General features: G+C 40.3%; 2 protein-coding genes across 3 annotated transcripts in view; both read left to right on the top strand.

The window, feature by feature from the left end:
* The window catches only part of LOC133542085 (gastrula zinc finger protein XlCGF57.1-like), a 266,842-nt gene that overhangs the window by 1,251 nt on the left and 249,734 nt on the right, over positions 1–15,857 (top strand). The window contains exon 2 of one of the 2 annotated variants that reach the window (XR_009804046.1): positions 12,569–14,548. Coding sequence is in view for 1 of the 2 variants with exons in the window: in XM_061885919.1 (XP_061741903.1) it covers positions 12,569–14,079 (1,511 nt within the window). In the remaining variant the exon portion in view is untranslated. Of the gene's footprint in view, positions 1–12,568; positions 15,347–15,857 lie in introns of those variants that run through there. The other variant, XM_061885919.1, reaches the window with a different exon arrangement.
* LOC133542095 (uncharacterized) overlaps positions 1–15,857 on the top strand; it is a 132,462-nt gene that overhangs the window by 83,195 nt on the left and 33,410 nt on the right. The window lies entirely within an intron of this gene.

Below are 15,857 nucleotides of genomic sequence, written 5' to 3'. Positions count from 1 at the left end.
AATTAAAAAAACAAAAATAATGTTGTTTTTCATCAGATATGTAGTAGTATTGTATATGTGGATGGGGGCCCTGCTTTGGTAATAATGTGTACCCCTTTCAGAGATCACATTTAGTTCCACTTCAAACATTCACATGTTGCACAATGAGATGAGATGGTATAACGTGAACAGTTGTGGAACCTTTTTACTCGGGGGGGGTGACGGGATCTCGTTGGAAGCGCGATGTATGAGAAGACGCCGTTTGGGTATAACAAAATGGTGTCTGCCAATGTAGTTTACAACTTCACTACATCAGTAGTTGTCAAACTTTTTTCACCAAGTACCACCTCAGAAAATACTTGAATTTCCAAGTACCACCATCATGAACAGCATTAAAATACAGTAGCATAGTAGGCCTTAATTATTCATAAAAAACAAGGAAGACACATTATTTAACAAGTATATTTAATCATTTTAAATACTGTTGCATTACACACAGTTTGAACAGTAACACTGTGTTTGCATGTAGGAATTGATTGGTTGATTGATTGATGCTTTTATTAGTAGATTGCACAGTTCAGAACATATTCCGTACAATTGATCACTAAATGGTAACACCCCAATATGTTTTTCAACTTGTTTAAGTCGGGGTCCACGTTAATCAATTCATGGTAAAAAATCAATTGATTAGAAAATAAAAGACTGTACTTAAATATTACATAGTGCACACTAGATATTCAGGTGCACACCAGATAGTTTCTAGGATGCAGCTTCCTCAGTTGACCTCTGACCTGGTCCACAGAGATGACTAATGTCTGGTGGAGGAGGAGGAGGAATAGGGGGTTGCAACCATGGCTGGGGGGGAGAAGAAGAGGGGGTGGCTGTGGTGGGGGGTGGGGAGGACACCCCCCACTTCAACCGGTTCTGGTTGAACCGGTTGAAGAAGTTCTTAATCTCATTGGCCCTCTCTATTGTCCCTCCTACTGCTCTGGTCTTTGTCTTGTGGCCTGTGATGATTTTCACACCTTCCCAGACCTCCCTCATGTTGTTTTGCTCCAGTTTCTTCCTGTAGCTGTCCTTAGCCTTCCTCACGTGTCCTTTCACCTCCCGCTGTGCTGCTCTCATTGCCTCCCTGTCTCCACTCCTGAAGGCAGCTTTCTTCTTGTTGAGCACAGCTTGAACCTCCTGTGTTACCCAGAGTTTGTCATTAGGGTAGCACCGGACAGTCTTAGCAGGGCAGGTCACGTCTAGGCAGAAGTTGAGGTAATCCGTAAGACAGTGAGTCTGACCATCAATGTCCTCACCATGTGGAAACTGTGTTCCATTTGTCTGTCACAGAATGACATCACACTAAGACGTTCAGTGACAGTTTTCCAATGTTTATCAGTGATGTTTCTTCAGTTATTTAGAATTTTTGTACTGTATCAATCAATCAATCAATGTTTATCTAGCCCTAAATCACAATTGTCTCAAAGGGCTAAAAAGGCAGTAAAAACCGTTTAAACAAAGTGTTTGCTCGTGACATTTTCTGAAATTTGTTGGTATATTCTTGCTATCGTTTTCAGAATGTATAATATTGTGTTTCAGAGATATGCTTTGACATTTTTGCCGATGACATCTATTAAACAAGACAAGGAGCAAAGTAATCAAACACAGACAGGATTCAATTTAGCTCATGAGGAGAAACGTCTGGGCTGCAACTTCGTACAGTTTCCCACCACGCTCTGACGAGGGAGTTCCACGCGTCCTTTTTCATTTGGGCCTTTTCTGATTACATAGCTGCAGATGTTTCTAAAGGGAGGGGGGGTCGTAAACTGCTGTCGCACTCGATCATAAACAGATAAAAGAAAAGGTGCCTGATGCTGCGTCAGGTCTGCTCCCTCTCCGCTTTGTAGCTCTCGGGTCAAGAAAAGGTCTCCTGTGGCTGTCAATAGATCAAAGAAACCGACACCTCCATGTTGCATCCCATCGCAGACAGTGGAGTTTTACAAGCCTTTTGTTTGATAAGATGAAAGACAGCTTTGGTCTTCTCGCAGGGGACCTGAATTCAATGGAAAACAAAGTTGTTTTATAACTTATATACAATTATTCTGACAATTTGGTTATTATTGTTGATATTATCTGGAATCGATTATTGGTCGCAGTAAAGTAGCAAATTGGGTAGTTTTTAGCTCTAAATGGGGTATTTCAACAAGTAAACAGTACAGTAGGTACTAGGTTTATACATGTGTAATGCCCATAAGGGTATTCCAGTACAATATGCCGAGATGAGATGTGTAAATATCAAAATATTACTTGAAATCAATTTTTGGCAGCAGTAAAGTGGTTGTTTTGGTATATTTTAGCTTTGTAAAGGGTATTTCTACAAGTATACAGTACAGTAGGTACTTGATTTATATATATGTCATGCCCATAAGAGTATTTAGTAAAATATGCAGAGATGAGATGTATCAATATCAAACTATTACTTAAAATGCATTTTTGGCAGCAACAAAGTGGTCATTTGGGTAGATATTTGCTCTAAAAATGGTATTTCAACAAGTAAACATTACAGTAGGTACTTGATTTTGATATATGTAATGCTCATAAGGGTATTTTAGTAAACTAAGCACAGATGAGATTTGTCAGTATCAAAATATTACTTGAAATCAAATTTTGGCAGCAGCAGAGTGGTTGTTTTGGTATATTTTAGCTTTGTAAAGGGTATTTCTACAAGTATACAGTACAGTAGGTACTTGATTCATATATACACATGTAATGTCCATAAGAGTATTCTAGTAAAATATGCAGAGATGAGATGTGTCAATATCAAAATATTACTTAAAATACATTTTTGGCAGCAACAAAGTGGCCATTTGGGTAGATATTTGCTCTAAAAAGGGTATTTCAACAAGTAAACAGTACAGTAGGTACTTGATATTGATATATGTAATGCTCATAAGGGTATTCTAGTAAAATGCGTGTGTGTAAATATGCGATGTGTAAATATCAAAATATTACATCAAATCACTTTTTGATTCAAGATTGTTTATTGTCATATGCACAGTTAAACACACAGTTTGCCGTACAATGAAAATCTTACTTTGCTAGTCCACCCTTCAACAAGTCACACGGTACTTAGCTAAAAATTAAAATAAAAATGTATATACAAGGCACCGTAAGTAACATAACATTATTGCACATTCTGATTGACAGTCAACAGTATAAATATGGAGGTGACCTTGGGTCACAGCAGCAGTTAAAGTGTCTTTAGTGATCAACGGTGAAACGTGTCTACAGTGATGGTTCACAGTTAGGGGGTGGTCATTGTAGCTGTCTTTTGTTCAAAAAGACAAAAGTAAAGGGTTGGGGGGGAGCTGGCATTCAAAAGTTAGCATTCACAAGCCTGATGGCCTGTGGGTAAAAACTGTTTGTCAGTCTGGTAGTCCTGGATTTCAGGCTCCTGTATGGTCTGCCTGATGGTAGGAGGCTGAAGAGACTGTGTACTGTCCTTGATGATGTTGTGTGCTCTCCTGGTGGCCCTGGTAGACTACATGTCCTGTAGTGAGGGGAAGGCTGCTCCTGATATGTACTGAGCAGTTTTAATCACTCGCTGGAGTGCCTTCCTGTCCTTAGCAGTGCAGTTTCCATACCAGACCGTGATTGAGCTGGTAAGGACACTCTCAACCGTACTTCTATAGAAGTCGCTGAGAATTTTGGGTGGCATGCCAAATTTTCTCAGCTTTCTTAGGAAGTACAGTCGCTGCTGGGCTTTCTTTATTATTTGTTGGGTGTTGTGATCCCAGGTGAGGTCCTCGCTGATGTGGGTCCCGAGGAATTTAAAGAGGGTGTACAATAGGGGGCTCAGCACGCAGCCTTGGGGGGTCCCAATGCTTAGAACCTTTGTGCCTGATGTCTGGTTGCCGATTCTGATTGACTGGGGCCGGTTTGTGAGAAAGTTCAGGACCCAGTCACAGAGAGTTGGTGTCAGACCAACAGTGAGGAGTTTAGCAGTGAGTTTTTGTGGGATGACCGTGTTAAAAGCAGAGCTGTAGTCGATGAATAATAGCCTGGCATAGGTGTCCTTGCCCTCTACGTGGGTGAGGGTGGTGTGGATGACGGGGTTGACTGCATCCTCAGTGGACCGGTTCTGCCGGTAGACAAACTGTAGAGCAGGGGTCACCAACGCGGTGACCACGGGCACCGGTCGCCTGTAAGGACCAGATGAGTCGCCCGCTGGCCTGTTCTAAAAATAGCTCAAATAGCAGCACTTACCAGTGAGCCGCCTCTATTTTTTAAATTTTATTTATTTACTAGCAAGCTGGTCTCGCTTTGCTTGACCTTTTTAATTCTAAGAGAGACAAAACTCAAATAGAATTGAAAAAATCCAAGAAAATATTTTAAAGACTTGGTCTTCAACTTGTTTAAATACATTCATTTTTTTTTTTTTGCTTCTTATAACTTTCAGAAAGACAATTTTAGAGAAAATATACAACTTTAAAATTGATTTTAGGATTTTTAAACACATACACCTTTTTACCTTTTAAATTCCTTCCTCTTCTTTCCTGACAATTTAAATAAATGTTCAAGTATTTTTTTTAAAATTGTAAATCATTTTTATTGTCTGTATTGTATTGTGTTGTAAATATTCATGTTCGAAATAAACTAAAGAAAGAAAATAGGAATAATAAATACATTTTAATTTAATTCTTCATTTTAGCCTCTGTTTTTTGGACGAAGAATATTTGTGAAATATTTCTTCAAACTTATGATTAAAGTTCAAAAAAAATATTCTGGCAAATCTAGAAAATCTGTACAATCAAATTTAAATCTTATTTCAAATTCTTTTGAATTTCTTTTAAAATGTTTGTTCTGGATAATCTAGAAGAAATAACGATTTGTCTTTGTTAGAAATATAGCTTGTCCAATTTGTTATATATTCTAACAAAATGCAGATTGAATTTTAACCTATTCAAAACATGTCATCAAAACTCTAAAATTAATATTAATCAGGAAAAACTACTAATGATGTTACATAAATAAGTTTTTCACTTTTTTCCAAAAGATTCAAATTAGCTAGTTTTTCTCTTCATTTTTTAATTTTAAAGAGTCGAAATTGAAGATAAAATATGTTTCAAAATGTATTTTTCATTTTTTTCGGGTTTTCTCCTCTTTTAAACCGTTCAATTAAGTGTTTTTCATCATTTATTCTCTACAAAAAAACCTTCCGTAAAAGGAAAAAAAAGTTACGACAGAATGACTGACAGAAATACCCATTTTTATATATATATATATATATGTGGCAATTTGTTTAAGTGTGTATCAAACTGGTAGCCCTTCGCATTAATCAGTACCCAAGAAGTAGCTCTTGGTTTCAAAAAGGTTGGTGACCCCTGCTGTAGAGGGTCCAGTGTGTCTGGGATGGTCTTCTTGATGTGTGACATGACTATCCTCTGGAAGCACTTCATCACTATTGGGGTGAGTGCAACAGACAGGTCACAGTGTTTTTCTTTGGCAGGGGCACGATGGTGGTGGTCTTGAAGCAGGTGGGCACAACAGCTTGTGTTAGTGACAAGTTGTATATGTCAGCAAGTACGTCAGCCAGCTCTGATGAACACACCCTGAGGGCCTGGCCAGGGATGTTATCTGGGCCGACTGTCTTCCGTGGGTTTGTTTTCTTCAGAACTGTACGTACCTCTGCTGTTGTCCTAGTGAGCGGTGGGTCCTGCGTGCGCTCAGAACCCCTCTCTGTTAGTTGGTGTTGAGGACCTCGAAGCGGGCGTAGAACTCATTCAGCTCATCTGGCAGTGAGCGTTGGCTGTTTGTGACCCCCCTGCTCCCCTGCTTGTAGTCTGTGATGTGTTGCAGGCCTTGCCACATGCGCCGGGAATCTGTGTTGAAGTGGAATCCCTCCAGCTTTTGTCTGCATTGTCCCTTGGCTTCGCTGATGGATTTACACAGGTCATATCTGGCCTTATTCTAGTCCTCTGCGTTGCCTGAGACAAATGCAGTGGAGCGGGCATGTAGCTTGGACCGAACATTAATCCAGGGTTTTTGGTTTGGGTATATCTTGTATTGTTTTGTGGGAACAATGTTTTCCACACACGTACTGATGTAGCCAGTTACACTGGAAGCATATTCCTCTATGTCCACAGTACCGTCATCCCTCTGAGCAGCAGTTTTCAACATGTCCCAGTCTGTACTCCCAAAGCAGTCCTGAAGCACTAGTTCAGTGTCTTCATTCCAAACTTGAACAGTTTTACTCACTGGGGGGGCTTGCTTGAGGCGCTGTCTGTACGCTGGATATAGAAAAGCTGAGATGTGATCAGATAGTCCAAAGTGTGGTCTGGGTACGGCGTGGCGAAGTTGGTAGAGTGGTTGTGCCAGTAATTTGAGGGTTCCAGTAATTTGAGGGTTACTGGTTCAATCCCCACCATCTATCATCCTAGTCATCACCGTTGTGTCCTTAGGCAAGACACTTCACCCTTGCTCCTGATGGGTCCTGGTGAGCGCCTTGCATGGCATCTCCCACCATCAGTGTGTGAATGTGTGTGTGATTGGGCGAATGTGGAAATACTGTCAAAGCGCTTTGGGCTCCTTAAAAAGGGGTAGAAAAGCGCTATACAAGTTCAACCCATTTACCAATTTACCATTTGTAGACTCCACTCCCATTGCAGTATACTTGGTCCAGAGAGTTTTTTTCCCTCGTATGAGAGTCCTCATATTAATGGTATTTAGGGAGGACAGGACACTCTTTAGGTTGCGGTGGTTAAAATCCCCAGCTTTCATGAACGCAGCATCGGGGTGTGCGGGCTCTTGTTTATTGATGACGTCATGCAGCAGCATTAGCGCTGTAGTGGAGTCCGCCCGTGGCGGGATGTAAACAGACAGTATAAACACTGCACTGAACTCCCTTGGCAGGTAAAAAGGTCTGCATTTCACCATCAACAACTCAATGTTGTCCGAGCAGTGTCTTTCAACCACCTGTACGTCCGAGCACCAGCTGTTACTCACGTAAACACAGACCCCGTCGCCTCTCGCCTTTCTTGAAGCCTTTGTCCGGTCTTCACGGTAGACTGAGTGCGTTGGTAGCTGGATAGCAGAGTCTGGGATGCTGTCCGAAAGCCAGGTTTCCGTGTAAATAAGAGCACAGCATTCTCTCAGTTCACTTTGGGATGTAGTCCTGGTTCTCAGCTCATCCAGCTTGTTGTCGAGTGAGCGCAAGTTAGCTAGCAGCAGGCTAGGTAGTGGTGGTTGTGTAGCTCTAGCCTTTAGCCTAGCATGTAGCCCCGCCGTCTTGTTGTGGTTGTTTTGTGGTTAGCTGGCTCTCGTCGTAGCAGAAAGTTGAAGTCCGTCAGACTAGAAGTGAGCTCGTGGTGAGCTTTTCCGATGTCCAGAAGTGCATCTCTGTTATATCTCACTGTTGCATGCAAAAACTTTACATTTAGGATGCAAATTACAAACCCCGTTTCCATATGAGTTGGGAAATTGTGTTAGATGTAAATATAAACGGAATACAATGATCTGCAAATCATTTTCAAGCCATATTCAGTTGAATATGCTACAAAGACAACATATTTGATGTTCAAACTGATAAACTTTTTTTTTTTTGCAAATAATCATTAACTTTAGAATTTGATGCCAGCAACACGTGACAAAGTACTTGGGAATGGTGGAAATAAATACTGATTAAGTGGAGGAATGCTCTTCAAACACTTATTTGGAACATCCCACAGGTGTGCAGGCTAATTGGGAACAGGTGGGTGCCATGATTGGGTATAAAAGCAGCTTCCATGACATGCTAAGTAATTCACAAACAAGGATGGGGCGAGGGTCACCAATTTGTAAGCAAATTGTCGAACAGTTTTAGAACAACATTTCTCAACGAGCTATTGAAAGGAATTTAGGGATTTTACCATCTACGGTCCGTAAAATCATCAAAAGGTTCAGAGAATCTGGAGAAATCACTGCACGTAAGCGATGATATTATGGACCTTTGAGCCCTCAGGCGGTACTGCATCAAAAACCGACATCAGTGTGTAAAGGATATCACCACATGGGCTCAGGAACACTTCATAAAACCACTGTCAGTAACTACAGTCGGTTGCTACATCTGTAAGTGCAAGTTAAAGTTAAGTTAAAAAGTTAAAGTACCAATGATTGTCACACACACACTAGATGTGGTGAAATTTGTCCTCTGCATTTGACCCACCCCCTTGATCACCCCCTAGGAAGTGTGGGGAGCAGTGGGCAGCAGCGGTGCTGCGCCCGGGAATCATTTATGGTGATTAATCCCCAATTCCGACCCTTGATGCTGAGTGCCAAGCAGGGAGGCAATGGGTCCCATTTTTTTTATAGTCTTTGGTACGACTCGGCCGGGGTTTGAACTCACAACCTAACGATCTCAGGGCAGACACTCTAACCACTAGGCCACTGACTCTACTTTGCAAAGCAAAACCCATTTATCAATAACAACAAGGAATGCCGCCGGCGTCGCTGGGCCCGAGCTCATTTAAGGCGGACTGATGCAAAGTGGAAAAGTGTTCTGTGGTCTGACGAGTCCACATTTCAAATTATATTTGGAAACTGTGGATGTGGTGTCCTCCGGAAAAAAGAGGAAAATAACCATCCGAATTGTTATTGGCGCAAAGTTGAAAATCCAGCATGTGTGATGGTATGGGGGTGTATTAGTGTCCAAGGCATGGGTAACTTACACATCTGTGATGGTATGGGGGTGTATTAGTGTCCAAGGCATGGGTAACTTACACATCTGTGATGGTATGGGGGTGTATTAGTGCCCAAGGCATGGGTAACTTACACATGTGTGATGGTATGGGGGTGTATTAGTGCCCAAGGCATGGGTAACTTACACATGTGTGATGGTATGGGGGTGTATTAGTGTCCAAGGCATGGGTAACTTACACATGTGTGATGGTATGGGGGTGTATTAGTGCCCAAGGCATGGGTAACTTACACATGTGTGATGGTATGGGGGTGTATTAGTGCCCAAGGCATGGGTAACTTACACATGTGTGATGGTATGGGGGTGTATTAGTGCCCAAGGCATGGGTAACTTACACATGTGTGATGGTATGAGGGTGTATTAGTGCCCAAGGCATGGGTAACTTACACATGTGTGATGGTATGGGGGTGCATTAGTGCCCAAGGCATGGGTAACTTACACATGTGTGATGGTATGGGGGTGTATTAGTGAACAAGACATGGGTAACTTACACATGTGTGATGGTATGGGGGTGTATTAGTGAACAAGACATGGGTAACTTACACATGTGTGATGGTATGGGGGTGTATTAGTGCCCAAGGCATGGGTAACTTACACATGTGTGATGGTATGGGGGTGTATTAGTGAACAAGACATGGGTAACTTACACATGTGTGATGGTATGGGGGTGCATTAGTGCCCAAGGCATGGGTAACTTACACATGTGTGATGGTATGGGGGTGTATTAGTGCCCAAGGCATGGGTAACTTACACATGTGTGATGGTATGAGGGTGTATTAGTGCCCAAGGCATGGGTAACTTACACATGTGTGATGGTATGGGGGTGCATTAGTGCCCAAGGCATGGGTAACTTACACATGTGTGATGGTATGGGGGTGTATTAGTGCCCAAGGCATGGGTAACTTACACATGTGTGATGGTATGGGGGTGTATTAGTGAACAAGACATGGGTAACTTACACATGTGTGATGGTATGGGGGTGCATTAGTGCCCAAGGCATGGGTAACTTACACATGTGTGATGGTATGGGGGTGTATTAGTGCCCAAGACATGGGTAACTTACACATGTGTGATGGTATGGGGGTGTATTAGTGCCCAAGGCATGGGTAACTTGCACATCTGTGATGGTATGGGGGTGTATTAGTGCCCAAGGCATGGGTAACTTACACATCTGTGAGGGCACCATTAATGCTGAAAGGTCCATACAGGTTTTGTAGCAACATATGTTGTCCTCCAAGAAACATTACCATTGACGCCCCTGCTTATATCAGCAAAACAATGCCAAACCACGTGTTACAACAGCGTGGCTTCGTAGTAAAAGAGTGTGGGTACTTTCCTGGCCCGCCTGCAGTCCAGACATGTCTCCCATGGAAAATGTGTGACACATTATGAAGTGTAAAATACGACAGCGGAGACCCCGGACTGTTGAACGACTGAAGCTCTACATAAAACAAGAATGGGAAAGAATTCCACTTTCAAAGCTTCAACAATGAGTTTCCTCAGTTCCCAAACGTTTATTGAGTGTTGTTAAAAGAAAAAGTGATGTAACACAGTGGTGAACATGCCCTTTCCCAACTACTTTGGCATGTGTTGCAGCCATGAAATTCTAAGTTAATTATTATTTGCAAAAAAAAAAAGTTTATGAGTTTGAACATCAAATATCTTGTCTTTGTAGTGCATTCAACTGAATATGGCTTGAAAAGGATTTGCAAATCATTGTATTCCGTTTATATTTACATCTCACACAATTTCCCAACTCATATGGAAACGGGGTTTGTATATTAAATAAAAAATGTATATTTTGTCGGGAGGACGACGCAAAGACGTCAGCCACGGGGGGCGCCATCTTGGAACAAAGTCATTGTTAAAATAATATGCCTTATCTTTTTTGAGTTCAGTGATTATTGACTAGATTATTACTTTGGGAAGTTGAGAGAAGAAGAGTTGTGGTCTTGTGAGAATTGTCTGGTTTGTCCATCCTAGGCCACCGTAGGTCACGTGCGGTGCATCACCAGACCTGCTAATGTTAGCCAAGTTAGCTGCTCATGCGTGTTGGAGTGGAGACGTTTGGGCCCCCAGACCGGCTTTATTTTAGCAGAATTGAGGCAGCGCTTTTTTACGCTTTGGGACCAAACGAACAAAAGAAGGCCTTTTGTATGCAGTTTGAGAGCCGCAGCCGGAGAAAATAAACACACAGTGTATCCATGACTGCAAAGTTCATTGACCGTTTGTGTGATTGATTGACTAATGTTTTAATACCTCTGGACATTGACTTGAAATATTTCTGTCAATCACACAAACATGCTTGTGGGGGAGTTTTCTGTGTCTACGTACCTTCCACACATGCGTACACCCACCTGAGTAACATTTGTCCAAGTTGCACCATCCCCACATTTTTCAACCTATTCAAACCATTCCAACATCAACACATTCCACTCATCCTGGACATTCAAACTCACACTTTCCCAAGTTCCAAACCAAATTCCGGTTTTCCTTGAAATTCAAACTCTTCAACATTTAAACCATTCCAACATTCAAACTATTCTTACATTCATACTACATTCTGTCAGCATTTCAGTTCAATTTCAGCATTGGAGCATTCACACGCAATTCCTTGAACAATTGCCTCATCTACTTATTATTATTATTAATTATCATTATTATTAAACCATATATACCATCATGAAAAGCACATTTAATAAAAAAACTTTACTATGGTCTTACCTTTACTTATAAATAAAGTCTATGCGCAGCTCCTTCTGATCAAAAGCATCGATAACTTGTTTATAGAAGTCTTCCTTATCTTTCTTCAGTTTTAAAAGTCTCTCTGTCTCGATGGAGATTTTCCTTTATTACCTCCTGCTTCGATTTAAAGTCCAGTTTAGAAAACTGTTTTATTTTAGATATGTAATCCTCCATGTTAAAAGTGCAAGCGAGAGGAAAAAATAAACTCTTGCTGCTTGTTGTCACTTCTTCTGCAGCCGAGTAGTCGCAAGAAGGATCACTAGCGCCCTCTACCACCAGGAGGCGGGAGTCATTTAATGACTCATATTTGACACACGCAGCTACGGTATATTAATAAAACATAGCTGCTTACTGTTCTTTTTAGCATATTCAATAGCTTGGACCTTAAATCCTACTGAATAGCTCTTAATCTTCTTCCCTTTATGCGATTTCAAATTATTGAAATCAGCATCCTCCATTTCGAAAATGATGACAGGTGAAGTGTCACTCGTGACGTGACGAGTTTGACCCGGCGGAAATTCTAGACATGCGCTAATAAAAATAATATTTAGCGAAACGAGTTTGACCCGGCGTAAACAAGTTATCTTTTGAAGGTGTAGTCAGTAATCTGATTACTTCTTCCCAGTTTAACTGTGGTGACACTATCTAAATGAAAGTAAAACAGATGTCATCTTTATTGGCCAACATGTTGACTGTGTTCATGCTTCTTTTATAACAGACATGTCTCTAAAGATGAATGTGAAAATGAGAGTAATTATAGTCCACCAGCAGGGGGAGCTCATCACTAGTACTACTGTGTGGAGGCTGGCATGTGGTACATTATTTCCTGTGTGTGTATGACTTATTCAGAGGGAGAACAGCACACTTTCACATATGGCGTCTACCATTAAGGATTGCAGGAATGACTTTTAGGATGTTTTTATATGAATAAGGTGGATTGGACGTTGGCCTGGGAAGGCTTTCCCCTGAATGTCTTCTTCATGTGTCAGCTGGAAGTACCCTGACTGCTGTGAGGGGAAACTGATGAGATTGTGAGATTATATGTTGGTGCAGGACAATGTCTCATGTGACTGAGCAAAGCTAGACTTTTCTAAAAAATGTTTGTTTTCTCCTGTCCCACAGACTTCAATGAAGAACATCGTCCTCGTGAGCAGGAGGAGGAACCACAGTTCCCCCACATACACGAGGAAGAAGAGGTACCACAGTCCCAACACATCAAAGAGGGAGGAGAGGAGCCACAGCCCCCCCACATTAAAGAAGAAGACGAGACGCCACAGACCCATAATGTTAAACTGACCCTTCACATTAAAGGGCAAGCGGAGGACCCACTGATCTTACACATCAAAAATGAAGAGGAAGACCTACTGACCCCTCACTTTAAGGAGCAAGAGAACCTGCTGACCCCTCACATTAAAAAGGAAGAGGATGACCCACAGACCGCCTACTTTAAAAAGGAAGAGGAGGACCAAGAGCCACCGTACATTAAAGAGGAAGAGAAGGAAGAGGGCATCAGTCAGCCTAAATGGTTGGAGGAGTTCCCAGTGACTGGTGTCCCTGTGAAGAGTGAAGATGATGAGGTGAAAGGTGAAAGTGAGGAGAGGGGAGGGGGGGAGCCTCCAAGCAGCAGCTCAACACAACACATGACAACAGAAGCTGATGGAGACCACTGTGGAGGATCACAAGCAGACAAGCTCTTAGCTCCACTATCAGATAGTGAGGACACAACGTCACACTCTCCTGACACTGATGATGAAGACTCCAAAGATGATAAGACATGTCACACTGACAACACTCACTTCACATGTTCTCACTCTCACAAAACCTTTAAATACCATTGTGATCTGAAAAGACACATGAGAACACACACTGGAGAAAAAACTTTTATTTGTTCAACCTGTGGTAAAGGTTTTACACAAAATCATAATGTGAAAGTACACATGAGAACACACACTGGAGAAAAAACTTTTTCTTGTTCACTATGTGGTAAAGGTTTTACACAAAGTCAGAATTTGAAAAGACACATGAGAACACACACTGGTGAAAAACCTTTTTCCTGTTCAACCTGTGGTAAAGGTTTTACAGTAGGTCAGAGTTTGAAAGTACACATGAGAACACACACTGGTGAAAAACCTTTTTCTTGTTCAATCTGTGGTAAAGGTTTTGCACAAAATCAGAGTTTGAAAATACACATGAGAACACACATTGGTGAAAAACCTTTTTCCTGTTCAATATGTAGTAAAGGTTTTACTAGCAGTCAATGTTTGAAAGAACACATGAGAACACACACTGGTGAAAAACCTTTCTCCTGTTCAATCTGTGGTAAATGCTTTACACAAGGTCAACATTTGAAAAGACACATTAAAACACACACTGGTGAAAAATCACATTCCTGTTCAATCTGCAACAGAAGCTTTTGTGACCGGTCAATGCTTGTAAGACACAAGAGAACACACACTGGTGAAAAGTCACATTCCTGTTTAATCTGCAACAGAAGCTTTTTTCAACGATCAAACCTTGTAAGACACAAGAGAACACACACTGGAGAAAAACCTTTTTCCTGTTCAACCTGTGGTAAAGGTTTTACACAAAGTACATATGTGAAAGTACACATGAGAACACACACTGGTGAATAATCACATTCCTGTTCAATCTGCAACAGAAGCTTTTGTGACGATCAACCCTTGTAGTACACATGAGAAGACACCCAGGAGAGAAAGTGTTGAGTTGCAGTGTGTGTGGTGAAAGATTGTCTTCTAAGTACCAGTGTAAGAAACACAAGTGTGCTGGTGAGAACAGCAGCAGCAAATGAAACTGCAGGATTTGAAATAAACTGTCCAGACTTTCATTTTGACTTTCTAACAACATCAGCACATATAACATGTGTGACATTGTTGTTTGTCTAACAATCTGTTTAATATGATCTTTACATTTATAGATTTGATATTTTATATTTATATTTATATATTTATATTTTATATTTATATTATATGTGTTGGATCCGCTTTGGACTGGACTCTCGCGACTGTGTTGGATCCATCTTTCACAGTATCATGTTTTCATATGTTCTCATAGTCATCAGTATCATCAGTATCACAGTATCATGTTCTCATAGTCATCATTGTCACCGACGTCCCACTGGGTGTGAGTTTTCCTTGCCCTTATGTGGGCCTACCGAGGATGTCGTAGTGGTTTGTGCAGCCCTTTGAGACACTAGTGATTTAGGGCTATATAAGTAAACATTGATTGATTTATTGATATTAATGCTTTTTTCAGTCAAGCACATGCATTAATATCCAACTTTGTGTACTTTTATTAAAAAATGGACAGAACCATTTGAGTAAAAAAGTGAGAGTAAACAGTAAAATACATATTTTACATGCAATAAACATGTGTGTATGTATACACACACACACACACACATATATATATATATATATATATATATACATACTGTATATTCATCATACAATTTTAGACCTAATTAAATGAAATATTGAAGTATTACATATTTGTATTTGTAATTGTTAATAATCCCATAGATTATCACCTTTATATGATATACATATGTACTGGTTCACATCTGAAACATCTTCTGGACCACTTCAGGAAGCATATTATTATTTACTTTATACATCATTTAAACAGTTGTCTTTTATACAATTTTAAAATGTGTGTCTTTTTGAATCATTTGTTGGGTCTCTATAATCTATTTTATTCATTATCGTTATTACTCAGTATTATGATGATTGTGTTGTGATTGTTTTATATGTATGTCCCCAGACCTTTATGCAATATACAAGTGAGAGAAAATAGCTGATTTTTATTTTGTGAAAGGACGGTTTTGTTTTCACAAACTTACATATGTGGATATATCAAATAAATCCAGTATTGTGTTTTCAACGTTTTTTTCAATGTTTTTTTTTCTTTTTCAACATCCTCAAAACAACATCAATATCAGTCAAAGTTTGGAGTGTCAGACAAAAGCCAATATTGTACATCATCCCACAGAGATTTACTTTGCATACATTCTTAAAATAAACTGTTTATTGTGTTTCCCAGTCACAGAACCAACAAATGTTGTATCTAATTGCAAAACAACATCCAAAATATTTTAAGTGGTCAATTCCGTCTTGGAAAGAATGGAAACTTTAAGTTATGAGTATGTTTTTGTTCCAGAGAAAATAATAAGAAGAAGAAGAAATAGTAAAGAATTAAAAAAGATGCAGTAAGTAGAATATTTTGAATGAAAGCCTTTTTAAATGTTGCAATATTTTTTTATTTGCAGGTCGTACTTAATGAAATCTTCAAATAATAAACAATTTTTATCATTCAATAAGTGCATCAGTGACCAAATGCCTTTTTCAAACCATTGCTGTACAAAGATGGATTTGTTTCTCATTTTAATATAAGA

This window comes from Nerophis ophidion, linkage group LG24 (assembly GCF_033978795.1).
Source record: "Nerophis ophidion isolate RoL-2023_Sa linkage group LG24, RoL_Noph_v1.0, whole genome shotgun sequence".
In the NCBI taxonomy this organism is placed as follows: Eukaryota; Metazoa; Chordata; class Actinopteri; order Syngnathiformes; family Syngnathidae; genus Nerophis; species Nerophis ophidion.
Note: the sequence above shows the minus strand (reverse complement) of the source record. Positions and strands in the feature narration are given on the sequence as shown.